Genomic DNA, 27633 nt, shown 5'->3' on the forward strand with positions numbered 1-27633 from the left:
AGGATGCTGGGGAAGCAGTGCTGGTGGTGGTGGAAAGTGGTTGGGTTTGAAAGACATGCAGGGGATAAAGCTGATGAATTGGAATGGGGGATGAAACCACAGCAGGGTCACGGACACGACACAGGGGCCTCTGAGCTAAGGCTGCTTCCCAGGGCACACAGCGCACCTGTGGCCGGCCAGGATTTGAACCCCGCCTGCCACTGTGAGCGGCCTCATGTGAGACAAAACCACCCGCACGCATGCTGTCATGAGCACCAAGTGCGCTCACTTAGGCAAAACGGCGAGTTCCGTGTGCAGATGTGGATAACAACAGCAAGGTGCCTGTCCACCACTACATGAACATAAGCTGTTTCTAAGATCCCGGAAAAAGCTGCGGAACAGGTAAAAAGACTGCATGCGGCCACAGGGATAATCGAGAAAACACCAGGCAGCTGAAAAATGCGGCCAACAAGGCAGGAAAATCATAGAGCTCATTTCATCATGACAAGCCCAGGCTACTGTCAGCATGAGGAAGATGCTCTAGAAAGTGCATGCAAAACACTCACCAGTTTGCACACGCCCCACACTTTCCTCATGTGAACTGGGTGTGGGCAAATTCCTGCCGTTTTAGCCTGCCTCCAAAAGACAGTTGGCAGTATGCTGACGCGGGAGGTTCCAAAGCAAAATGTTCGATATTGCTCTTTTTGAAATAAATGGGCACCCACTTATATACAGCATACAACCCACAACACTCATTACTAAACTAGTGAGGCTTGCTGCTTTTGAAAATATGAGAAACACCATTTTTGGAAAGTTAAAAAATTGTGTGCTGACAGGTCGGGCACGATGTGCAAGGCAGAAGTAAACTGCTCAGCAGCAAAGAAAAGGCTTTGAGGGTCAGTGTTCACTCCCTGGTGTTGGCCTAACTCCAGCCATGTGCTTCTGAGACAGCCAGGCTCAGAGCAGGGAGCCGCACAGGCCGGTTCTGGAAGCAGCTGCCCCCTCCCAGCTGTCCCCACCCAGGTCAGGCCTGGCTCACCGTCCACGTCGCTGGGCACCTGGCCAAACATGGCCAGGTATGGCTCATAGATGACCGAGCGGAATATCCACCTCCAGCGGTGCTCGTTTTGCCGGAGGATCCCCTGCCTGGCCACACCAAAGGCCACCATCCACACGGCAAAGAGGAACAGGAAGAAGAACACATCGACCATCTGTCGGGAGATGACATGAGGATGGGCGTCAGGAATGCCACGGGCGACTCGGCCAGTCGGCTGGCCGTGGAGAGGGCCTGGGGAGCCCAAATCATCAGCATTCACCCTCTAATTTTAAAAAACATCCCTTGTCACCTTTGGGTATTGGAACATCTACTTCCCAGAAATAAAATGGATGCATTTTTGCCTACAGGTCTCCAGACCAGCTTGAGGGCCTGAGGGACCTAACCTGGGGCATCTCTCCTTTCCTACATCTCACGAGGCTCCCATTCTCAAAGTCCCTAAATTACTTCCTTAGTTTTTTTTTATTTTTAAGGAAAATAATCCTTATTAGACAAAAGTGCTGCTTAATTTTTTTTAATTCTTTGCACACATAGCATGAGTTCATGGTGACTTGATGCCTCAGCTATGCTTTGAATTAAAACCACAAATTCAAAGAACCTCAGTGTTGGAAAGGAACCTCCAGATGAGCTAACCAAATGGCCATCTGATTTTAAGGACAGAAGCACGGGAGGCTTGGGTCATCTGGAAAACAAGCTTAGGAAAGCAACATCGCCAGTATGTATTTATCTTCCCACAATGTGTCCCTGTGACATGAGCCTGGTAGGGCCCTCCCTGCATCTGTATTACTGTCGTGAGGACCAAGATTGAAGTTCCAACCCTGGCTGCACTCAGAGCTCTCTGTAGAACCACAGACAAGCTGAACCTCCATGGACCTGACTGTCCACATCTCTAAAATGGGTATAAGAGTCCCTATCCTCTGCTCTTTGTGAATTGCTAAGAGTCATAGGAAAGCACTTGGTAACGTATAAAATCTAAGTAGGTCTCTTTATTCGCAGCGCTCTCAGTTAAGCCTTTTGCTCCTAACACTTGTCTTTTGTTAAATTTTAAGCTGAAAGCAAACCTTACGGACTGAAATGCAACATTCTCCAGACAAAATCCTCCTACCCACAATTCAAGGGACGCTGGGTACCAGGAAAAGGACGACGACAAGCGGTCTTCACTCTTACCATCCTCTGCAACATTATAATCTTGGGTCCTAAATTTCTGCTGACAGTAAAAATGTGGATCAACCTTAGAGTGAATATAATGTAATCCAGGCAAAAAATGACTCGTCCGGAATACAGAGAGGTTTTATTAGAAGGCTGGAGCCTAGGGAAAGAAGAGGGACAGAATTTGTGAGATAATGGCAAAACATCCCAAAGGTTTGTTTATAAAAATCACAAAATGTGAAGAAAGAGCCAAAAGCCGAGGAACCAAGAAAGAGTGTGCGAACAGATCAGGGACACCCCACCACCCATCAGTCACTGAAGACCAGAGGCCATGGTCTTCCTCCTTCCTGGACTCCAGGAGGGGCAAGGATGGCCCACAAAGCGAAGCTTCCAGAGGCCCCAGACACCTGTCCTTCACCCGCAGAAGCACGGCTGGGAGCCGGTCACACGGCCACCTTCCCGGCTCACACGGCCTCTGGGATGATCCCAGGCCCCACCCAGCCCAACCACATGGGGCTTGACCACACCAGACTTCCCCTAAACTTAGCTTAATTATTAGTACTAATGATTAGCTGACCACCTGCTAACATGTTAATTGAAAGCCAGATGTGCCTTCTAACTGGAAGGCTCTAGAAATCATTTCCAACAGTGATTCAAATACTGGGCCGTTAATCCAAGCAGAAAGGGGACTCCTGGGGGAGGAAAATGAGCTGTCGTAGTGTGATCATTCGTAAACCATCTCATTCTGGGTAGGTGTAAATATGAATAGTGGGGCTTCTCCCATAGGGGCATCATGTGTGCCACTCAGATACAATGATGACCTTTACCTTGAAGCTGTCTGGGGAAGGTGAGCCTGGAGGGGTGTGGGCACGGGCAGGTGAGCCACAGGTCTGAGCACAACTCAGTTTATCACAGGGAACACACACTGTTTTTTGCTTCAACTGTAACTCTAGATTAGTTTTGCTAATCATATGCTCTGGCTCCAGAAAGGAAGAAATGTGCTTGTAATGGAGGGCAGACCCTGTACCCAGCATTCAAGTTGAAGTTCAGTGCACTTTAGGTTATGTGGCCCAAAAGGAAAAGTGATGAGATATTTAACATTCTCCTCATTCTCTACTCTCCTCAATTTCTAATTATCTTTCCCTTATTCTATAAGCAAGGAGAAAACCAGTTGAAGAATCCCTTTTCAATTACAGATGACCAGGCTGGGGGAAGAGAGGACACACAACATCATGCCTACGAAGCTGTGTCTCCGAGAAGCAGAGACAATGGTTGCTTGTAATAATCTCCAGTTGGGGGAGGAGGTGAAAGCTTATCTGTGGCTTCAAATGTCACAAAGATCTTCCCTTCACATTTCCACCCAAGAGAACCCAAAACTGCCTGAAATTAGGGAAAGTGGTGATACTACTTACCGAAATGCAATTCCTGCTATGAAGTAAAAGAGCCCAAGTGTGTCCATGACGTTCCACAGGTCGGTAAAATAATTCACCCCGTTTATGTACCACTGCAACACAGAAAGGGACAGACAGAGGACACAGCAGCTGGGAAACATCAACTGCTTCCAGATTTTTCACATTCACACATCTTTTTTCCAGATCCTCTTTGAGCCAATGATGTGCCAAGTGAGCCCTAGCACATGCCCCAAGCTATTCCAGGGGGACTGGAAAGTAGGTTGCGTGCTTGCTGTTCTGTTATTCATGTGCTGTTGACAAAGTCAAGAGAAAGAACTCATGTGTCCTCACTGTTCTTTAAAGATGAACCTGCAGAAGGTGAGTACAAACTGTGTGGGCAAATGTGGAACCAGGGCCACATGTCCAGTGGTGTAAGCTGTGCACTGCCCAACTCTAAAGGGTATTAGCCATACTGTCATCATGATAGATTTGTGCATTAATTTTCTGGCATCTGGCAATAAAACATCTTGATACAAGGAATCTTCTAAAATCTGTACACAGGTGCTGCATGTGGCACCTGTGAGGACAGATGTGCCCACAGAAATGACTGACACACACACAAGGGCTGTGTGCCTAGGGATCCTTTTATCATGATTTTTATTGCAGCTGTCATGATCTCTCAGAGAAAGCATGTCAGGAGAACACTGAGACAGAGGAGGAAAGGATCATCCATTAGAAGTCTGCGTCTGGAGGGTGTCTCCGGCGACCCACACACTGGACGGGGCTGGTTCTAGGGTGGCCACTGGGCCCTTTGACCTGTCAGTCCATTCCAAACACATTTACTGAGAGTCCATGGGACTTCAAACTTCTATGCCAGACTCCTTGAACACAGACGTCAGATTCTCGAACAATCCACTGGTCCAGACGTTTAGAGGCAGATGTCTAAATGAAACATGTTAAGGGCTGGAGGAGAGACAAGACCAAAGGGCCAAGAGAGCTCAGATAATAAACCATCAGACACTCCTGCGAGGCAGGGAAGCAACCGCAAAGGAGCGCCATCAAAGGGACGTGGCAGTTTCCAATTCACTGAATGAACTCGCCACTCTGGGACCATCTGACATTTACATATTATATTTCCTATTTTGTACCTGAAACCAAGGCCTAGAAATAAAAGCTAGGCAGGCTGCCCAGAGGCAGATGGCCAGCAAGAGGGGGCCTCAGGGCTCTGAACCCAAGCTTCCCCTTCCAGCATTGCACTGCTTTAGACCCCATGGAGATCTACCACTGTAGCTTTGAAAGGGATTCAAGAAACATCATCAGTTTCTCAAGAAGTATCTCCCTTCATTTATTTCTAAATACAAATAGCAACTTGAATGGACAAAGGGGGGTGAGGACATCACCAAATCGAGCACGGAGGAAATATGAACACCTCCCAGGTCTGACCACGTTCCACTGTGGGATGGCTGAACTCATGGGCTCAGAAATCAAGTCAGGATTCCCAACTGTCCATTTGGGAGGTCCCAGCAACACTGACTACTACCCATCAAGAGCCATTTGTAAGACTAGGGTGGCCAGGACATGCCCCTTCTGCTGCCTGCTCCCCCTTCAAAGTCCCGGTCCGGGAGGCAGGTAGGTGCCCGGCAACTGGGCAGCCCCAGTGTGGCTCGGCCTCTGCCCCTGTGACTTTGAGAACCTTGGCCTGCGTGATGGGATAAACCCTAAGTAGATCAATGCTGGTGCTCAAAGGCACCACTGCAGTGAGAAATTATTTTATAATGAATAGAGGCCTTTCTGAACGGAATGCCAGAGATGAGCTGTACTCATAAAATACCAGGACTGTATTTCATCATGTCTTTCAGATTTGGGGATTCAATGGACCTTAAGGTCGCACAGTGCTTTCCATGAGGACATGATGGAACTTGTCTCCTTTTACATAAATATCCACAATCTGTTTAATGGACATTTGCACATACAGACTTCCTTGCTTAAAGATTCCAATGTAGCATGTCAACATCTGCCCCCGGGGAAGGAGACAGGAGGAGACACTTAAGAGCACACTTCTGACACCCAGACACAACCTCAAACAGGTAACATCCTATTTAGTTTTGTTTTTTTTTCTAACAAGTGTGAATTCGGTTAATGAAGACAGCCCCAGGACAGCAGAACTGATTGTTGGAGGAAACTGACCACGTTGAGGATTCCAAAGGCAGGAGTCTGCAGACAAGAAGAGAAACTGCGACCCCTAGTGTCGGATTCCTCTAATGACAAGAATCCTCAAGGCTGTGTTCTGCAGACTGGCTTACTCATAGCTGGTCAGCTGGCGAGGATCTCGGAAGGCAGAGCTGGACTTGACCCCACACTTCTAACCCTGAGCACGAGGCGCTTCCCATGCCAGTGCTGAATTAAAAGTGGCCATTCAATAGTAATGTTTAAAAAGAAAGAGAAGAAACCTGTAAACAAAGCCATACGTCCTCAGCACCCTCAGTCCTATGCATCACCCGTTATAAAGGCAGACAGAATAGCTGGGACTCAGCCACACCTTGGGGGCACTGCTTCCCCCCAGCAGGCCCCAGGAAGGATGCTACCCAGGCACCTGCGCAGTCCACTGCCCTCCCTGCTCCCCGAGGTTCCTGACCCCCCATTACGTCCACTCCCACCCAGCGTCCCTGCTCTGTGTCTCTCCTGGGGGACGCTTCACCCTAGACACCTGCCCAGGGTCCTTCTCCAAGTAGAAAGCACTTGTCCTGGGTCTCCTTCCTACATGACCCCCAATGAGTGGCTGAGTCATCACATGCACAGACGAATTGGCATAAGGACTTCAAATCTTACTGGTCGACCTCCCAGGTGCTGCTCTCCCCCGCCCACCGGCAGCACCGAGAAACGTCCCTGCCTGTCATCTCTAACTGGAGGAAATCTCCAGAAGGACACAGCTACTTGCCTTCCCGGTTCCCTGCTCTATCCCCAGTGCTTAGAACAGTGCCTGGAATATAGTAGGTGCTCAATAAATATTTACTGAACAACAGAAACACATGAATGAAGTATTTAATCTAAGTCAAGAAATCTCCCTGAATCTTCCATCTGGCCAAGCCGTGCCTTCTAAAGCGGAAGTCCCCTTCTGGGCCCATGACTTCCTTAGATGCCTGGTGGAACCAGACAACGTGTGGACTTTCATAGCAGCTGCTATGTCTCGATGCAGAGGGGAGGCAGGGTCAGGAGAAACATTTGGGAGCCTGAGTGAGGGACAGCAAGGAGCAGGACCACGTGTTTCACTCTGTATCAACCATTCCAAGAGGCAGCCACGAAGAGCACCTCTGCTCCAAAGGATGCCCTGGGCCCCTTCACATGGCTCCCGCCCACCTCCCCAGCTGCAGCCCGTGAGCGCTCTCTCACCCTCAGTCACGGCGCAGCTCTGTGGTGGCACAGAGACCCTGCCTCATCGATTCGTTTCTCAGAAAACACGCACACGCTCACCAGAAGCACGCACAGCCAGCTCCTGTGCTCAACCCTGAGGACCAGGTCTGAACAAGAAGCAAGCGTCTGAACGAGGTCATCTCCATGCCACTCAATTCGGAGCAGCCACAGAGTACCTGCGAGGACCCTCAGAGCACAAGGCAAGCACCCTGTAGAGCTGCTGCTGCGTGGGACGTACACAGCGCAGCCCCAGGAAGGCCCCGGCTGCACGGTCCTCTCAGGAGCCTCTTGCAGGAGGAAAGATGCCCGTGAAAGGAGAGGAACCAGAGGATCAAAGACACCAAGTAAGTTACCACCAATCCCTGCCCATTCTTCCCTTCCACCCGCTTCCTCTACGCGAATCTGTGCCAGTGACTTACTTCCTCACGGGGCCAGGACCTCACTGTTACCTGATTCTATTCGGTGCCACTTTGCAGGTGTCAGGCTGGGCACCTGAGGTGAAGGAACCAGAACCACGAAGCCTGGTGCTCAAGTTCGCACGAACTCCAGGCCTTTCCTGGCAGCCTACAGTGTACCCCAGCCATACCCGATAAGCCCACAGAGCTCGGGGCCCCTCCGAGTGCCCTGCCAGGAGTTGGAACCGCCCTCCCAGCCCACTGACCTCCACGGACCAGTCCAGATCAGTGGCATGGACGCTGTGGCATGGGGGGCTCCCCAGTCCCGCACGGATGAGAGGGCTACCCCTTCAGGGTGACGGAGCCCCCCACCCTCACCCTTTCATCCCCCTCCTCTGCAAAAGTAAATTGGGAAGCTGTTTCTCCTGGACCTGCCTTTGAAAGGTGGTCAACTGCACCCAAGTGGGGGGAAGGAGGAAGCCAGAGCCCAGAACCCAACCACCCCAGTTAGGAGAAGGGAACACGTGTGATGACCTCGTACAGAACCAGCCGCTAGGATGACGCTCAAGAGGGTCCTAGGAAACACAGTGCCGGGCCCTGGCTTTCCAGCACCGGCCTGGCCCATTCCTGTTTTAAATGTTGAATCCCCTTCCCTCTTTCTCTGCTTCTGTCAAGCAGGACATTTTTACCCCCTCGGTGCCAATACACAGTAAGTCATAAAGAGAGCCGGCAAGTCAAGGACAGCTGAGAGAAAGACTACGCAGGCAGTATGGGTTCAACTGTGTCCCCACAAAATTTAGCATTAAGGGCCAGCCTCCATGCACCCGGATGGGCTGTGACCTCATAAGTCAGTGAGTACATGAGGCTCGCAGCAGGCTGATCTCAAGTTCCAGAATCCTCTGCGCCTCAGCAGGACCCTGTCCTGGTGGGGGGTGGGCGGAGTTGCTGGCAGAGAGAGGCTTGGTCACCTCCCGTGCTCAGCACTGACCTATGCCACTCGCCTTTTTCTTCCTCCACCTCCACCTCACCTCCATCCCCCATCTCCAGTTGCACCTCCCACCTCCTAGGCAAGGGAAGGCAGAGCCAGGGCCTGGGCCAGGACTCCTCCCCCATCCTGCCCCCGGCAGACTTCCCTAACTGACCAGACACTCTCCTGCTGAGAGCCGACAGAGCCTCGGGATCTTTCTCAAACCAGGACGCCTGGAAACCACAAAAAGTGACTATCAAAGCCAGCATGATAGTTAAAACCGATTTAGGATTCCTATACTAGGCAGCCACTCTGTGAGGTCAGTACAGCTTTCTTTACCCCTGCAAAGCTCTCCGAGCACTCTTCAAAGTATCTCAGAACCTGCAATGGATATGACATTGGGTTTGGGCTCAGAAGGGACAAGAGAAATGACAGCAAGAGAGTTCTCAAACAATTCATAAACTGCTGAGTTGGAAAGGATTTTCTGGGAGGACTTTTCATAATGGTTCTGGGACAGCATCTTCCTTCACCATTTATTTATGGAACAGTTACTACCTGGGCAGCTGCTACCTGCCAGGCCTGGGCTAAAGATCTGGGTTCAGTACTGGGGAGAGGATGCCCAAAACTGCAGATCCCAGGAAACTGCAGAAAAGCATCATGAGTAATTCACACAATCTCCCTGAAACCCACAGGGACTTAATGCCTCTGACATGCTGGGCAGTAAGATAGCTCTCAGTTCAAACGTCCTTCCATCTCCCCTGCCACTCACGGTGTCACACCCCAGGGACAATAATAGCTCCTGATGGCAGGAGTGGGCCTACAGTTCCAGGTCAGTCTTCTCTTCAAGCTCATCCCTGGTCCTAAGTAATTCATTTCCGTCTATTAACATTGATCAGAAAGCAGAGAGTGGGCTCCGTCTGGGAAGTCTCACTGGGGGTGCGGAGACGCCCAAAGCGCACCATGGACGGCGGGAGGACGATGCGGGGCCTCGGAAGCAGCCTCTGCTCCTCCAGCTCTAGGAAGACGCCGCCCCCCGAGGGAGGGACGAGGCGCCAGCGGGACCACCCTACCTGTCTCACTTCATCGCAGAACAGGACCAAGACCAGCGCATAGAGAACCAGCTCGGGGGGCTGCGGCACGGGGTGAAAATCCATGAGGAGCACGTAGGCGAAGAGCAGAAGGAAGGCAATGTAGAAGACCACGTTCCAGGAGAAGACCACAAACGGGGAGGTGAAGAACGCCACGTAGGACCACAGCAGCCTCTTGTGCTTGTCCACTGGCTTCCTCCTGCCCGGCAGGTAAGAGGGCCGTCACCACCATGCACACCACCGTGTGGCAGCCACCCCACTTCCCGGCGTGGATGAACACAGGCCCCCAGCTGCGGGGGGCAGGGTGGGGTCAGAACTGTGCTCTCTCTCTGGCCCCGCCAAAATTCAGGCCTTCACATTTCATGATTGACAAATGCAAATGCTGCCTCGGATACTGAAGAGACAACTCCACCTCTGCCTGTTTGAAACCAGCCCCAGGCAAAGCCAGAGAAGACCCTGGATCTAAATATGCAGGCACTAGAGAGAATGCCATGAACTCCAGGCCTTCTAATCCTTTGCACAAGCACACACACAGATACACTCACACGCACACATGGGTACATGTACATGCACACACACTCACACGCACACGGTTATGGGCCTTGGTTTCTTACCTAAACGATACAAAGCCACAGCCAACCAAGGGAATCAGAAACAGACACAGGATAATCTTCCAGTTCTTGGTGTCCCGGGAAATCTCTCCATACCATTGCTTGGAAAGGAAATTCTGCAGGGAAACAGAGACAAGGACGTGGGTCCTGTTAACACAACGAAACGTGGGCTGGCACGTGAGCTTTCCTCCCAGCCCTCGCACCTCCCACAGTAAGTGACTCTCTGCATTAGGATCCGGATTCTCTCCCATTAATTACAAGTAAAAAGTCTGTTTGATTTTCAGTCCTTTCTTGGATTCTGTGAACTGTAACATGGAAGTTGTGTGAGTCCAAATTTACTAAACCTACAAATTTCACCCACTCTAATTCTTGTTGTGTAAGTTTAAGAAGCATCTTTTGGCTCCTTCCTCCTCAAGGATGGCGAATTCACACACTGGGCCAGCAATCCCTGTGGGTCCCCAGGAAACTAAAAGAAAGTCACAAAGGGAGAGACCGCTGGCATCTCAACATCAATCAGAGCTGACATGCATAATAAAAAAAGCCTTTTCTAGACGGAACCAACCCTGGATAGGTGGGACAGGGTGGTCCCATGAAGGTGGGAATTAGAAAACTCGGGCTGCCTCTGAGAGCCACCATCAGGTCAAAACGGAAGGACGAGCTCAGACAGGACCAGGTCAGAAGAACATACAGCGCTCGAAAAACAGACGGCTCAGTCAGAGGAGGGGCATGGGGGGGATGTGCTGGCCGGCCTGCCCCTCCAGCACCCAGGCCCTGTCCTGAGCTCTGCCACACTCTGCCTGGGCTGCTGCAGCCAGGCCTGTGCGTGGCCCATGAGAGGCAGCCCCCAATAAATGAGACGCTACAGTTTGTGGGTAAATGCCAGCTTTCTCGTGCTCAGATGGGCAACACCGGGACAGGTTCCACACAGTGCCTGGAAGTTCCCAGTGCGGTTGGGCCCAGGGTGTGCACAGCAGCAACTTCCTCCTCGGCACCCTGTGTCTGCTTCCCTCCCTCCCCACACCTCACTCCTGTCATGAGCTTCTGGGCTCACCTCTAACCCTTGCTTTGGGGTCTGCTCCTAAGCAGGGAGCAGGGGAGCCAACACAGGCAGGTCACAGCCAGCCTGCCTCCCTACCATGTTCCTCCTGGGGATGAGCACACCAGGCCGTCACTGAGCAGCACCACGAGGCCCCTGGCCACAGAATGCAATCCTGCAGCTCAGGTTCCAGGGCCGCCAGCAGCACCTGAACCCACACAGTGCCTGCCTCCAGGAAGCAGACTCCCTGGTCCCACGGGGCTGGCGGTGACATTCGCCATGAACATTAAGGGCATCTGGTTGAAATCCTGAGGACTCATAAACTTTGACAGGAGCAAGAGTCAGCCCTCGGCTGAGCCCAAAGCTCTGGGACACCAGCAAGACGGGACTTGAGGCCTAAGAAGCTGCGAACAAAGTGTGGCCCCTATCTCGGCAGCCAGTGCAGCCTCCCAAGCAACCCCAAGCGCAATGCCAGGCTCACTCCACCTCCTACAGAGCAGAGGCTCACACGGCAACATTAGACTCCTCTTCGGGGTTCCTAGCCACAGATGACTGTGCCCATTTAATCTAGCTTAGCTGCAGCAGCAAATGAATTCTTCCATAAACACTTTGCAAATTATTGGCTGCATAGTACAGTGGAAAGTCGCAAGATGGACAATCAGCATGGAATCAAATCCCAGTTCTGCTGCTTCCTAGCAGTGTGACCTGGAGAATGCCGGGACTTCTCTGAGCTTTGGGTCCTCCTCAGTGAAATGGGATGACGTCTGCCTCACACACGCCATGAAGACGACATGCAGTCACGTGCATTACCGGAGTGGCAGACAAGTGTTAGTCTCTTTCCCGCCCTCACCTCACACCCAGCCCCGTCCAACTGGACAGTCTCCCCTCTGCAACCTGAGATGTCAGCTGCAAAGCACTAGTCATTTAATTCAGTGCAGAAAATCTCTACCCTGGCTTTACCCACTTCATACCAGTTTCTCTACTGCTATTAGTACTAACAGTGACCGTGACAGCACCAGACAACATAAAAGGTTGGCACTTTTCACACGTTATCTCATTGAATCCCCACAGCAACCTTTCCTCTTACCCCTACTATGTGCATTTTTCAGATGAGGAAACTAAAGCCCAGAGAGCTTGTGTCACTTGGCCCTCACCACACACACAGGGACTGAGACCCGGGCAGCGGGACCCAGAGACCCAGCCCAGAAATATGATGCTGTTCGCTTTGTGGGAACTCAAAGAATATTCTTTCTCCTGTACCATCTCTTGAAGCAAAGATCTCTACCAATGCCCATAAGCTGCCATGTCCCTTATTTTCCCCCAACTCCCCTGCTATAGCTTTTGTACTGCAGGTGAAGATTTGAATTTCATCTCATATTTCTGAAGGCGCGAATAGCATCTAGCGTAAAAGGCCCATTTCTGGACAGGATGTTTAGCGACCGCAGGTTGTTACCTGGACCCCAGGCTGCGCGATGAAATGCTGGTCCGTCGCCTCCACCGCCAGTTCCAAGCAGTTGCTTCCACCCCAGGCTTCACAGGAGTAGACCAGCAGCTGTTCTGCCAAGTCCTCATCGCTGCTGTAACACTCCGTGAAGAGCTCTGCAGTGACATTACCACCGGAGGGAGGAGGCTGCAGGCCCGGCAGGCAAACACACAGACCTGTCCTGCCCCCGCCCCCCCAGCCAGGGCCTGGCTTCAAGGAAAGCCTGGGTGTGGGCTTCCTGGTATCTAAAAGGCAGAGAGAATGTCAGAGCAACATAATTCTTTACTGGATAAAGGGATTTCCTTTACGCACACCACACCCAGAACAGCTCCTGGTGGCCACGGGTGTCAGAAAATGCTCCTCAGATCAAGCTGCACGGACACCTGACAGTCCCAGTCTTGAGTGGGCTCAGCTGCTAGAGGGAGATCCAGCCCCTCCACCTCCCCTTTCCCAGAGCAGCACCCCTCCATCTCATTACATTCTGTGCTCTCTAGGTGACGTTCTTTGCAGATAAGGCCCGGTAGAAAAAAACAAAAAACAAAAAATGTAATTAACACCGACCTGCTAAATTAAGGGTGTCCTTCCATTTCAAGGCCTAATGATAGAGACTGGAGCATAAATCCTCAGAGGGAAATTTTTTAAAGTCAAAATAGTAGGAGCTATTTTTTGAAGTCAATCAAAAATGAACATAATTTCTTCAAAATATTTGTATATTAGAAGAAGTAAGTGGACATCTTTTTTCCAACACAGAGAAGTTAAATTCATGAGCTTCTCATTAGATGGAATAGACAAACAGGTGCTTTTTGCAGTGTGCCACACTGCAAGCTGAAAACTGCCCCCTGAAAGAGGGGAAAGGCTAAGAAGGCCTAACACTTGCTGTCGTTGGGAAGCCATCGTTCCTGGATTCCGCCCACTCCCGAATGGTCCAGGCCTTCTTAGTCCGGGCACGGACCAGCCTTGATCAAGGACAACTGAACAGCAAACAGAAGACAGATCCCGGGGGTTCGTACTCAGCGATGCCTCTCCTCCTCCCATTCCAGGTAATGAGCCCTCTCACCCTGGAGCGGAGCACGGGCTGGTCATGCCCCAAGAGATGCTCTGAGCCGCCTAACTTTTGGTGAGCCACAGGAGGGGCAGCAGCCCTTCCTCAGGCCACTCCAGGGAATCATGTGTGGCAACCAGGCCAAGATGCTGCTCTGCCTGTTGCCTTTGCTGTTTGTAAGAAACCAACTGTGTCCCTGAACCAGGCAGGGGCTTTGGGGTCTTCTATATATGACACTGCCAAGCTACTTGATCACTTACAAGTCAGGTTAAATCTTAGATCTATCACAGTTTCCCAACAACACCCAAAAGTAATGCCCCCCAAAACTCCCCGAGGCACTGAGTTGCTTAGACCTGGTCTGGGCATGGCCCTGGGCAGCTGTGGGCTGAGAGAGCCCATGTTTTCCCACTTTCATTCTTGAAAAGTCAGTAAAAGCTGGTTGCTTCTGCCACAGCACGTGTATTATCCCTGACCTGCAGCCCCTGCACAAGGGCAGGAGGGGAGCTTGGACACCACTGACCTCTCCCACCTGGCCTGTGAGTGCCACAGGCACATGCGCACCCCCTGGCATACAGGCGCCCCCCCTTGGCGCCCCGGCCCTGGAGGCTTACCAACTGCATGGGTCTCGTACTCATTCGCCAGCTCCTCAGACTCCCCAGCAGCATTGATGTCATTCTTCACCTTGGCCAGTGTCTTCAGAAGCTTGCTGGCTCCCAAGGCTGCCAGGGTACAGCCCTTGGTCTTTTCAAGGGGTGGAGAATGTTATGTTAATTCATAATCCCGCAAAGCAGTCAACATAAATGCCAGATAGGGATGAACTCATGGCAAAGGCAGGAAGTGGTAAAGTCTGAACTGTTCATAATGACTCAGAGTAAAATTGGCAACATACACAAAGTAGCCTTGAACTGGAATATATGCACCATTTTGAGTGTGGAATCAGCATATAAAAAGAAAACAGTAAGATGAATGGCGTGAGAAACTAACAGTGAGACTATGGCGGTGAGAGGCCTGCCTGCCCGCCGTCAGACTGTAACAGCTCAGAGAGGGGAAAAGTGGGTGCGGGCATGGACGGCCTGACAGTGTAGTTAGTAAAGCTGTGTGGAAACTTGATATTCAATATCCAATTTTTGCTCTAATGATAGAGAATGGAGCTTCTTTTCAACTGTCCATAAATCGTTTACTAAAATTGTGACGTGCTATATCACAAAGAAAAATTTCGACAAGTTACCCAAAACAGAATTTGTACAGGCCCTTCTTCCTGTCCCAAATCCAATAGAAATTCATTTTTTAAAATTAAACTTAAAAACCTCATCTACTTGGAAAGCAACCACACACCCACGCACACCTGAGAAGCAGGAGCCCGCTGGGCTGCCTGCCAAGCACAGCCACAGTCCAGGGACCTCCACTCCCACACTCCCATCGACCCGGGAGCAGAGGCGCAGCCGTCTTCATCTGACGCAAGAGATGCCATTTGATTGAAGATGGTTTGGATTAGGCACGTGAGTTTTGGGAACATCACAGCCACCACCACAAAGCTTGCATTGGGGTAAATTTGGGGTGGGCTTGGACATTTACCTGCTCCCAAATGACTTTGGACAGTTCCTTCTTGTTCTGAAGAATGGCCCAGATGAAGAGTGCCTGCAGGGGGTGCCGAGTAATAGGAGACACATCCTGGGAGAGGACAGAGCATGTGGTCAGCGTGTACAAGCGGAACATCACTTTAGGAGACGCACTAGTGTTAAGAATAAAAAGGGGGTTCGGGATGCCTAGGAGAGCACCCCATGTTTGGAGGGTTCTGTAATCTGGCATATATAAATCCCTTTTAACAGCACAGTGATGTGATTTTCATCTTCACAATTCACCAAGTAGTATAATTTGATACAAAATCTTTTATCTATCATAAAAGAGTGTGCAACTAGATGGAAAGGTACAAAGGTGGGAAAACATGCTGGCAGCAATTTAAAAATGGAATGACTTCTGTCAGGCCAAAGAGAAAGCAATTCCTTCTCATCACATAAATCTGTACCTCATCTAGAAAAATCATGCAAACTAAATTCTACCTTTCATATAGTTGAAGTACAATCATCAACAACACACAACTATGCTTACTTTTGGGGAGTGTTACTCAAAATTTCAATTCCCAGTGTATTAATTAGAATCCAACCTCCTATTCAGCATTCTATATTTTCCAATGGAAACTTTTCAGATAGAAGACAACAAAATGTATACATTTCTTTTAAACTGTCCAGGTTTTTACCAAGATCCAAAATGCTTCAGGCACAGTTATGGATATAGAAGACGGTTTTAACATAAACTGCGTCAAACAGAAGCTTCCAATACGTTCAAACCCCTAGCTCATTCAGATTTTTGTGACACACACACACACACACACACACACACACACACACAAATCCTAGAATTTCAAAAGATAATGACCTAGTTTGAGCTTCCCCAGGAGCAATCAGGGGTTTATTTGGCCCCAGTCACTGACCCGCCACCAAGGACTCAGCAGCCTCCCCCTGGAGCCCCCTCGCTTTCTGCGGTTACGTGGCCCCCACCCACCTTCTCCAGCCACTGTGAGGAAAAGGAACCGTATCTTTATGTCTGCTATCCAGAACCTCCACTCTTTCAACCCCTTTGCTGATGGAAGTAAGGGTGGTGAGCTGCTTCCTGCTGGCACCAAGGATTATATCCATATAAGAATTCAATAGAGAAACGGCAGGAAGGCCCTTACTGCTCTACCACTAGATGATGATCACAATAAAAACACAATAAAACAAACTAGTGATCACAATAAAAACAAACTAGATGATGATCACAATAAAAACACAATAAAACAAACTAGTGATCACAATAAAAACAAACTAGTGAAGGCATTTAAGAAGAAATGTGCCTGCAATGGTACTGTAACTGAGCATCCAGCATATGGAGAAGTAAGTCAGCTACAGGGTGACCAGCACAGGAACATACACCCGTTTCCAGTGGAGACCAGACTGGCTAAGGGCGACGACTGGCTGGAGGTTCTCGGGTTTTAAGGGCTTTGGCCCACTGAAGCCTCAGTGGGGATTTCCTGCAAAGAGTAGAATTTCCTTTCTGTCCCCTGTCACAGGTTTAAAAGCCTCACAGCTTGTATAATGTAACCATTTGGGGTCTGCTTTTAACTTGGACTAGTGCAACTCCTTCATGCAATAAACTGAACAGAGCCACACTGCTTAGTCTTCAAGTCCCTCATTTAAACAGAGGGCAAGCAGCGGGCGCCGGGCAGTGCCCAGCCTGAGACAAGCGATAAGTTGAGGTTTCAGCCAAGCTGAGCCCCCAAGATCACAGATGGCTATGCCTGGCCAGAAGCCCCGCTGCAGAGTCCCCTGCCCTAAGAGAATGTCACCACCTGACCGGCCCTCGGCGAACCCGAGAGGAGAGAACGGGCTAGGCAGCAGTGGCAGCTCTACCACTAGAGGGAGCCTTTGGCTTCAGGGAAAGATGCCCTGGTGCCTCTGTCCTGACCAGGGCAAAGGGAAAGACGCCACCTTCCCTTTGGGGAGGTGACTGGACATCTGGCTTGCAACCAAGGTCTTTTTGACCAGACATATCCTGGATGATTTATGTCCAAACACCAGAATGTGAGGCCAACTTTCTTTCAGTTAAACTTTCGACAAGGGAACAAACTGCAAGCTGCTGCATGAGGCATGCACGTTACTAGCAAGTTACTAGCAACAGCTGCGCAAGGCCACGTGAAGTCACAAACTGGATTTTGGTTTTTTTCCCTCAGTTTTAATGTTATGTAATGTATTTAACCCCTTATTTAAATAAAAGCTGTTTTCAGAAACAACAACAGAAAAGAATTTGAGTTTATTTGAGAGATGACCCCAGGAAAACCAATGGGGGAGAGAAGAAATGAGATGGAACCAATAAAGGGTGCATTAGCAGCAAGCAGTCATGATGGGTGACTAGAGATTAACACCCCTAGGGAACCCCCAGAGCCCGAGGAGTTACCCCCTCCAAGTGGGGAGGGGCTGGGGCATTTATACACTGACTTCTGGCAGTCCCGGGCTCTGACCACACAAACCTTCAGAAAAGAGTTGCAGCTGCTGGCGTCTAGAAACTGGGCCTGCTGTACAGACAGCAGGAAGGCCTGGGAGAATACAGGTGGTACGCCCACAGCATGCTCTCAAACGGAAGCCTGGATTATCCCTTTGGACACGGTCACTGCCCCTTTAATCTACAGAAGAGAATTTGGCAATTCTGCACTCCTTTACATGGACGACAGAGAACTGTTTAAAGCCGACCATGTCCAAAAGGCTAAGACATGAGCAGGTAGCCACTCATTTGTCCCTGTCCCTCATTAGATGCCACGCCAAGTTTGGCAATTAAGAAAAATTGCAACAACCGATTTGAACTAGAGCACAGAGCTTAAAGCAAAGCAAGACATCAGAAAACTCACCAGGCAGACCCATTAGCTTAAGCAGAAAAATTTGGCAATCCCAGTGTTCACTACTTAGTGGCAAAGAGGCAAGGAGTGGGAAAGAGGGAGGTAGAGTTCATTTTGGAAAGAAGACTGAAAGATCAGAGAATTCAAGCAGCAACCATCGGGTACATACGTGAAGTTCTATGTCCATCTCGTCCCTGCTGTTTCTGTCTTCCTTCCGGAAGCCTCTCCGGAAGTTGGCCACCAGTTTCCAGACAAACGTGAGGAGGGCGTCATTATAGGAATTCTTGGCGATCTGCAGGTTCCGATACACGAGGGTGCTGAAGTGGTGGGAGAAGAGTTCAGTGAGGACGTCGTTGGTGAGGAACTTGCGCAGGTTCAAGCCGTTCTCCAGGAAGAGGCGGACGAACTTGGGTCTGTCCTTTATGAGAGCCGTGAACATGACTTCTTGAAGGTCAGCGGACTAAGGAGAAAGAGCAGAGAGGGAACTCACACTCCACGTCCAGTAAAGGGAACACAAGCTGTTTTCTTTCTCAGCCACGTCCCACTTCCAGCCACAAAATAGTATCTTCAACTTCTCTTTCAATCCGGTTTTGGGAATAAATTTTATCTTTTCAATGTAACACAACATTGGATTATAACTCAGACATCTAGACAGGGGAAGAGGCGGCGTAGAATCTTGGATATTGGCCAGGTGTGGGCTTGAATGTGACGTGGCCTCTTGTTATTCTAGAGGGGAATAATTACATGGGACTGGGTGTTGGCCAGGAATTTATGCTGGCGCCTGGCATAGAGGACGCCCATGTTAGGGGGCAGGGCCCAGCAGTGCAGCTCACAGCGTTTCTCTGATGTCAGCAGCTGACTCCTCTCTCTGTGCCCTGGTGTCTGCCCGCTGCTCTTCAAACCACACACCACCAAGCAAATGGCAGGTCAGTTACACAACAGTAAGTCATTGGAACACTTGACAGTTTGATCTGCTTATTATTCATCTTTATCTCTACTTTCTGGGCCCCCTGATAAACCTTATCCCCCATAATTTACTGAGAATCTTAATAAAGATAATAGTGTTTACTCCAGGCAGATACCAGTGGGCAAGAGGCCACCCCACCTCTCAGATATGTCCTGTTTTTCCTCCAGAGTATTTCGCATATTCAGTTCAGTCCCAACATTAAAAATGAGCAGGTTCACAGAAATCCACATTTCCAGCATTAAAATTCAGATGTAAGAGTGAAAACCAGAAGCTCTAACAACCCGGAGAGCCATCAGCTACAGCCCAGTGGCAGCTGCTCCGGGGTCTGGGGTCTCCAGTCCCCACTGTCCCCAACACCCCTTGCCACTTGCCACTGTCCACCTGCCCCCTTCACTGCGTTCCTTGCCTGACCCCGGGTTTAAGTGACTGTCCTCTGCAGAGGGCAGCATCCTTTGCCATCCACTAGAGGTGGGACCTCAAACAAGACTGTGTCTCTGAGCCTGTTTACTCTTTCTCAAAATGGCCATTTATGGGGATAAAACAAGACAAGATTCTTTCAGAGACTCAAGCTCAGAACAGGCATCCCCCTCCTGTGGGACCCGCAGAGCCCTGGCATATTAACCAGGAAAGCGATCACCTGTGCTACAGTTTGGTGTGAGGGGGAAGTGAGCTATGACAGTGAGACTGCTCTGTGTTCTGGCAAAGGTATATTTCCACTATTCCGAAGATTTTTATTTTTAGAGCAATACCTACATAGTATTTAATATGTGCCAAAGTTCTAAGCACCTTGGAAACATTCCCTGATTTACTCATCACCGGTGAAGTGGGCACTGCTATTACCGCCTCCCTTTTCCGAGGTGCCGCGGCACGCTGCTCAACATTGGACAGCCGGCTCGCCAGGAGAAAACGGTCCCGACTCGTGGTATTCGCCGGTTCCTATGGTGTAAATGCTCCCACCAGGCCCGATTTCCATCTACCAAAGCGACATCACTGAATGCAGGGTGGGAACAGGTGCGGAGTAGCACAACCCTGTCGGCATTTCCACCATGAAGTGATAAACAACCTCCAGAGTACAGACGTAGCAAAGGCAGTGAAACAACTAGAAAGTGGTGAGCCTCGGTTACTCACTGCCTTTGCTTTTAACAAAATGTAGTTAATTTCAAGTTCATAAAATTGAATTTTTAGTAATGACTGTATTTAACAACTGACTCATAAAATCTCTGAAACTTCAGCCGTCAGCTCATGCCGGCTTCCCACACGCCACTACACGGGGAAATTGAGGCACAGAGTGGCTAAGTGCCCTTCCTGCAGGGGGTAAGTCATGCAGATGGCCTGGCTCCAGGCCATTTTCATAGGCCCTCGGCGTCTAACTATCTTCAGCTGAGTTAATCAAATTAAATGTCCAATTCAATAGGTGCCTGAGTTTCTGTCCATCTGCACCACCTGACCTTACTTAAACAGAATGTTTCACACACAGGGATTCATTTACAAATCAATTAACTAGATCTACTTACAATTCTACTTTCTCTCAACTAACTAAAGCTTTGCAATGTGTAATAGGATTCATTATACTACAAAGACCAAACATAAGATAATGGCCACAAAATGAATAAATAATTTAAAAATCCATAAGCCATTACTGTATTTGCATTCTATTATTCAAACTGATCTCATGTTAAAGATAAATCAAGTCCTCATCTTTGATTATACAACGATGGGCCTAAAAGTGTTTTCTGAACCTGACTGGAAAGGACGGAAGCTACAAAATACTTGTGCCTTCAAACACGTACATATTTGTATAAAATGAAATAAATTCTCTTTGCCCACAAATGACTTGAATTAATTGAGAAGAGCTGAAAGCAAAGACCACATAGCCTTGCAGACCCAACCGTGATGGTGTGTAACTGCTCCTTAAACAGAGTTCCTGAGGCTGACTTAACTTTTTGTTGCATATGAGAGGGCACTGCTAAAAATCACAGTCCTCCAACTGGTAAAATTCAACCTGAGAACAGTCAGTCTACTGGGAAAAAACACAGTGTTTAGGGGACATACAGCTTCCATCCTGGAGGTGCTCATTCGGCTGAGAGTCACCATTTTTCAGCCAAAACACATTCATTGTGTGTTTCCAATTAAGTTGTTCAATTTCCCCTGTGTGCATCTCACTGCTGACAATTCTCTTATCAGAACTAAGCCAAGCAGCTGGGGCAGGGTGCAAAATGAGCACCACTGTCTTGATTTTTAGTCGAGCTACTTCTGATAAAACCCTTTTGACCATAATGCACATATTGATCTCACACTTCTGCCCAACAGCTTCCAGGACAAGATCTGCACCCCACATGCAGATGGAGAAGCATCTTTCACATTGCGGCTGAGAGCTATAAACTGCAGGGGGAGAGGGGACTGACACTTTCTTACAGTAGTGCATTTTTATTATCTTTATACAACAAACCTTCTAAGTCAGTGTGATTATCTCCTACTACTGATGAGGAAAGCGAGACTTGGAAACACTGATGCACCAAATTGGAATAATCCTTACAAGATTCAACATGCAGACCTGGCCTGAAATGGACCAGCCCTGACACTGGACCGACGCTGTGGGGAAAATGGAAGTTCCCATGGCCAGGGTCCTCACCTGACCCTAAACTACCTGATGATGTGACTGGCCTGCTGCTAGGCTACCGCTCCCACACCCGTAGGCAATGAGCTAGTACTGCCTGAGTCACTACATAAAGAGCTCTGCCCAGGGCTCTGGGAGGAGGCAGAGACGAGGTGGATTGCAGACTTGCAGACGGCTGGAGGCAGACATGATTGTAGTGCTCAACCTACCACTGGGAGAATGAAGCCTGGTATAGAAGCTTTTATTCCAAGAACTGTTTCATTTGCCATTTCTCGGTCTCACTGAATCTACAGTGAACTTGCCTGGGGCTGAAACCCTCAGGCGAGGCAGATCTGTGAGGGCTTATTTACCTCCCACCGGCGGTCATTGGTGAAGATCTCGTCACTGGCCAGGTCCAGCTGGTTCCACTCCAGCAGAAGCTTCAGCTGGCCATTCCAGTTATCCCTATCTTGTTCGTTGGTGCTAAAGGCTGTAAGAGGACAGGGGAAAAGCCAACTCACCAAAAGCCCAGAAATAAGGGTCAGAGCCATGTAGCACAGGAGGGTCTAAGCATACTCCCTTGGACTCACACTCAGAACTGCCATTTCACTTTATTTTCACTCATTCTTATCCATATTCTGTATGTCCCAAAGTCTATCATAAGGATCAATTCCAGCAGTAATAGTATCTTTCCATTTCATATCCTAACAGTTTAACTATGGTAGATTGATGTTTTTCCACAGATTCAGATTCCATAAATGATATATTTCAAGGCCCATATCTGACTAATACTATATCTAAATCTATGAAATAATGAGCCACATTAAAACGATGCTGTTTATCTTTTCCAGAACTAATATATTCTGCATCTATGTATCTCTACAGATATAATCCCTTTTAATAAATATCCTCACAACCAAATTTCTGGCAAGCACAATAAGAATGATTGTAATAAATAATTAGTGCTTAAAGCACACTTCCCAGGGGGTTCACCCTACTCTACACACTTTATGTATATTAATCAGGCAGCTCAACTCTACATGGTCTTTGTCAAGGATCTATTTATTCCAGGTAATATCAGCCTGATGGGAGTCTAAGACAGCAAAGATCACAGAGAATTTTAAAACTGAGTCTCATTCATAAGCTTCAGGAGATCTGTAAACCCCCAAAACTGAGTGCAAAATTATTTTATGAGTATGAGGTGTCTTTGTGTGGCCTACGTCTCTGTGGAGCCCTCGGACAAGGCCCATAGCTCTTAATACATTCTCAAAGGAGTTTGAGACGCAGATAAAGATTTTAAACCACCATTAGAGGCAGCTCTTTAGAGAGTGCTGGGATCATATTTGACCAGCAATTAATGACATAAAAATTCTTGTTCTATTAAATGTACACCAGCAAGGACATTTACTCAGGAGGTCAATAGTGTTATTCTAGCTTCCAATTTATGATCATCAAAACTAAGTGTGAGGTTGTATTTCAATAAAGCTATTTTAAAAAATAAATGCAGCCATTAAAAAGTTACAGAAAACAACACAAAGCTGAAGCTTCTAGAGGAGCTCTTTTTACTCACCTTTGTACAAAGCATAGGAAATGGCATTGCTCACAATTTCATCCCCAGCTTCTTCCATTTTAATAATTGTTAAGAGGTGGGAACTTTCAAGAATTTCTTTGAGCTGGCAAGATTTAAAAGAGCAGAGTTGTCAGCCAACTGACTTCCAGCATGAGGAATGTACACTTCTCTTTTGGGGAGGAATCCCTTATTCCGTTTATTTTAAGACCAACCATAGGGTGTTGCGGTCTCCTCTCCTCACCTACAGTGCCTGGACTCATAGCATCTAATTCCTAAACTGGAATGAGTCCTTGATCACATGAAAACAAAGTACTGGTCAAACAAGGGCACACATTTCCAAAGCCCCTTAGTTGCTTGGGGTGAGCGAGAGAGAGAGAGAGAGAGAGAGAGAGAGAGAGAGAGAGAGAGAGAGACGAAGCCTGACACATGGTAGGTGCTTAACTGTTGAATGAGCGAATAAATGCAGAAAGAGCAACAGAAAACCACAGAAACTGCCCAAGTGTGGTGAGGAGGGCTTAACCTAAAGGAAAAAAGTTCAGTGTGAACAGTAGCTCTAGGATTTGATGATTGGATAAAGACATAAATTCATTTGCTATAATATCCTGATTCTTCTGTAAAGTTTAGTTTTAAAACCCTTTTTAAAATTAAAGAACTGGGGGATGGGCAGAGCACACCCCTCCACCCCATTCCAGGTTCCAAGTGTCGGTGAGCTTGGTGGGAGCTTCTAGAAGAGCCTTTCTAGAGGACGAAGTGAGCCTGGTTTGGGGGAGGCTGAGTTGCTGGGGGGTAGGAGGGGTTCCTGACAACATTTGGAAATACAGAGAGTCTTGGCTGGCAGGAGAGAGAAGTCTCAGGTCAGGTTGGAAGGAAGGAAAAGGTGGGCTAGGAAGGGTCCTTGGACTTGGACGTCAGGAGGTGACCTTCAAGGCTGCAGTGTCTTGGGAAAGGGGGTGCTGGAGGCCTTGGTTTAGAAGATGAGACATCTGTCTTCACCAGCAGTGACAGGGAGTCAAAGGGAAACTGCAGGAAAACACACCACAGGGGGGTTGACAGGCAGTGTGGTGGGGAGACAGCAGGAAGGGAAGGGCACCCCCTCCATGCTGGCTGACTGCTCAGAAAAGGAAATGAGTCCAGCTAGAAATAACAGGCAGGGAGGGGCCCAGGTCCCCAAGTTCTGGGGCATAAGTAGAGGTGGGCAGTACAAAGGATGAGACCTCTTTTCTTCTGAAATGAAAAGGAAGAAGGAGAAAGTAACTATGGACACAGAGCACACTGATGGGCCCAGAGACAGCTGCAGGGGATCCTAACTGGTGTCTCCTCCCCAGTGCACGGCGGCCTCCTTCGATCCTGCCACCTCCATAGCCAGTGTGGGCTTTACTGTACACAAATCTGAGCACATTCTCACCCTGCTTCAAACCCTCAATGACTTCCCATTGCAACGGAACAAGACCCAAACCTCGAAGCAGTGATCAAGGAGCCTCCTGGTCTGCAGCTTCCATCCAAATTTCTACCCTCCCTGTTATCTTACAGCTCCTAGGTAGGCTGTGCTTGCCTCACACCTCAGGACCTTTGCACATGCTGTTCTCACCATCACAATCCCAGCCTTCATCCACTAACTCTACCAGCCTTCAAATCACAGCTCCTAAGTCACTGCCTCTGAGAAGAGGTCCCCTGAGAGGTCTTCCACCCCAGGCCAGGCTCCCTTGCTTCACGCCCTTCTGAACCCATGTTGCCTTTCTTCAGAATACACATTCCAGGTAGAAATTATACAATGCATTGTGTTGTAATCACTCTACGAGAACCTTTTTTCAATTTCTTTTTCTCTATGAGGAGAAGGACTCCTTCTGTTATATATGCTGTTCTATCTGAAATGTCTCTTCCAGAACCTAGAGTATAGCCCGTGCTGAATAAATATCAACTGTATAAGTGAATAGATGAAAGAATTTGAAATGAATGAATGGATGGTGCCTAGGTTGGAGAATCAGTTGGGAGACTATGAAGGGTCAAGTTCCTGGAAGGTAAGGAGTGGGTATAGGGGAATAGCTCTGAGACCTGGCAGGAGAGGAGGGCATGAGCCCAGAGGAGAAGCATACAGGGTCTCTTGGAGAAGCTGAGACACTGTGAGTCGAGGTTTGGGGATTAGCTGTCCACAAGAGCAGTGAGGTCACCTACAATTCTCCTGGGAGGTTGTGCAGTTAATATCTGATTGAATGTATATATTTATGAATTAATAACACCATTCTAAAGCTTGGTCTTTTGGGAAATCTGTACCATTTGCAGAACCCCAAATGAGTGCATAATTAAAATTCTAGACTAATTTTTCTTATGGATATATGCCTTCTGACTGACATGATTATAATTATGATATATCATCAGCATATTTTATATTAATATGGATTAGCTATGAATCCCAGGAAGGAGTAAATATAATCACAGACAGAGAAATGCATCTGATTTTTAGCCCGTTTCAGATGGGTTCCCCATAGCGGTTTTCTTAAAGAAGGAACCAAAATCCCTCATAGAGCGTGTGGGGCCCACTAGATGGTGTCTGTAAGCCAACATGCAGGGGAGTAACAGGGAAGTCCCTGGACGGATCCGCGGCCACCTTGTGGGGGCTCAAGAGCTGTCTACTCCTTCCCCTGCGGGCATCCATCCATAACCACTGCATGTCCTCCACAGGCCTTTACCTTCAGTACCGTGCTCAACACACAACATCTCACGCTGCACTCTGTGCTTTGGGATTCCACTGGGACTTGTGGAACCGGCTCACACTGTGAGTCAGGCTGTGGGGAATCACTTACCTGAAAATGGACAACCTCTTACAGGAGGAAGGACCCTTTTCCTTACCACACATTTCCATGCAGGGGGAGCTCCATCCAAATTAGGCCCCTTGATATTCTCCACCCCTTCACCTACTCCTACTCAAGGTGGAGGACAGCCATGCCCGGTTGGTGACTCTGCCCTTGCGCGGCCGGCCCTTTCCTGCGTCTCCACTGGGATCTGCTCCTGGCAGAGGGCCTCGCACCGAGCCTGGTGGGGGCAGGGGCTGTCCGTGGCTGCCTCTGTCCAGGTGGGCTCGTCCGGCTCATTCTGGGGCTCAGCACAGGGAGGCCCACTGTGGCTGCACCGCTAAGCCACATCTTTCAACTTCACCTTCATCATCAAGGAAGCGGATGAAATTTTGATCTCTGTTTACCTGATTCCTGTGAGCGTCTCTTGACTAGACTTGGCCAAGATACAAGAAAATCCCAGCATGAGCTTTCTTATAAAACCACGGCATTACCTTTTCAGTAAAATCTGCAAAGTGCAATATTTCAAGTAGGGGGATCATATGAGCACATGTTGGAGCGGGACGCTGTTCCGCACCAACGCTGACGCTCAGCTCCGGGAAGGAGGTGCACGTGCAGGTTCAAATTCTAATGCTTAGATAAGGAGGCTTAGCCGGGAAGGACTTGCTTCCCGGTCACTTCAATCCCCCTGCACCTCATCAGGATTAGCAGCCTACCACCCACTCATCTGAAATTAAACAAAATCAACAGAGTCCCACTGTGTGTTAATTTACTACAGAGGACCTGGCCGCCTGGAAGGCTGGGTTGATCTTTCTCATTATTCACCAGGATTTGGTTTACTCCAGGCTTGCCTTAAAAAATGACAAAAAGACTGCCTTGAGCAAGAAAATGATCTTCACTATTCCAGGATTCCAGTTTACTACAATAGCTATTTTGAGGTTATTCTGTAACTAAATACTGTTGAAATGACAAGCTAGTTAAAGAATATTTTTTTATTATTTATACTAAATCCAACCTTTGACTCTCAAGATGAAATGGACTCTGTTATTAAAATAATTCTTGTTGCCTATGGTCTGTTATTTTCTTTATGGAAAGTTTTCCAAGTGGCAAGCACATGCTCCTAAAAATATCCACATATTAAAGGTCATTTCCAGTTAACAGCAGTCATGAAACAGAGAAAAGTGAGAAAGCACAGCATGAAGTTAAAATCCTTCTGGCAGTAAGAAGCATAATAGATATTCTAGTAAGTGGACATTTCTGACATGATCTAATGAGAAAGGTGGGAGATACTGAGCTGAATCACAGGCCAATTAATTTAGAAAAGCAATTATTCTGTAGTGAGGACTTCTCCAACAGATGGAGACTCAGTTTAGGACTGTATTTCTAAAACATCATTACGAGATTGTTTTCCTCCCCACCACTGGTTAATGAGACAGGGACCCTGGGCTTAGACAGAGCAGGGTGAGGGTCTCCAGAAAAAAAAAAACAAAGATGATCCATTGTGGGATTTGCTCTGGCCTGCTGGGGGGCCCAGCTTATTTTTCTGACTTCACCCAGGGGCTGCTTTTCCTCCTCCAGCCTTAATCAAGTGATTTGCAACCTGGGCAATGATTTAGCAAGCAAGCCCAAAACAGCCTAGTAAAAACAGGAAGGATTCCATCTTGAAGATAAGATTG

The 27633-nt window shown here is 48.6% G+C and overlaps 1 protein-coding gene and 1 pseudogene across 8 annotated transcripts in view; one reads left to right on the plus strand and one right to left on the minus strand.

The window, feature by feature from the left end:
* TRPM8 (transient receptor potential cation channel subfamily M member 8) overlaps window positions 1–27633 on the minus strand; it is a 144210-nt gene that overhangs the window by 42074 nt on the left and 74503 nt on the right. For all 8 annotated transcript variants that reach the window (XR_012123449.1, XR_005058924.2, XR_012123447.1 and 5 more), the window contains exons 10-20: window positions 23169–23271; window positions 21970–22088; window positions 18205–18495; window positions 15182–15277; window positions 14218–14347; window positions 12535–12680; window positions 10049–10161; window positions 9417–9633; window positions 3595–3686; window positions 2201–2342; window positions 1019–1190 (exon numbers count right to left, since the gene is read on the minus strand). Coding sequence is in view for 2 of the 8 variants with exons in the window: in XM_073217954.1 (XP_073074055.1) it covers window positions 1019–1190; window positions 2201–2342; window positions 3595–3686; window positions 9417–9633; window positions 10049–10161; window positions 12535–12680; window positions 14218–14347; window positions 15182–15277; window positions 18205–18495; window positions 21970–22088; window positions 23169–23271 (1621 nt within the window). In the remaining 6 variants the exon portion in view is untranslated. The remainder of the gene's footprint in view (window positions 1–1018; window positions 1191–2200; window positions 2343–3594; window positions 3687–9416; window positions 9634–10048; window positions 10162–12534; window positions 12681–14217; window positions 14348–15181; window positions 15278–18204; window positions 18496–21969; window positions 22089–23168; window positions 23272–27633) is intronic.
* LOC108402789 (eukaryotic translation initiation factor 1-like) lies at window positions 16207–16641 on the plus strand (annotated as a pseudogene).

The sequence above is a fragment of the Manis javanica genome, chromosome 12 (genome assembly GCF_040802235.1).
Source record: "Manis javanica isolate MJ-LG chromosome 12, MJ_LKY, whole genome shotgun sequence".
Classification (NCBI taxonomy): Eukaryota; Metazoa; Chordata; class Mammalia; order Pholidota; family Manidae; genus Manis; species Manis javanica.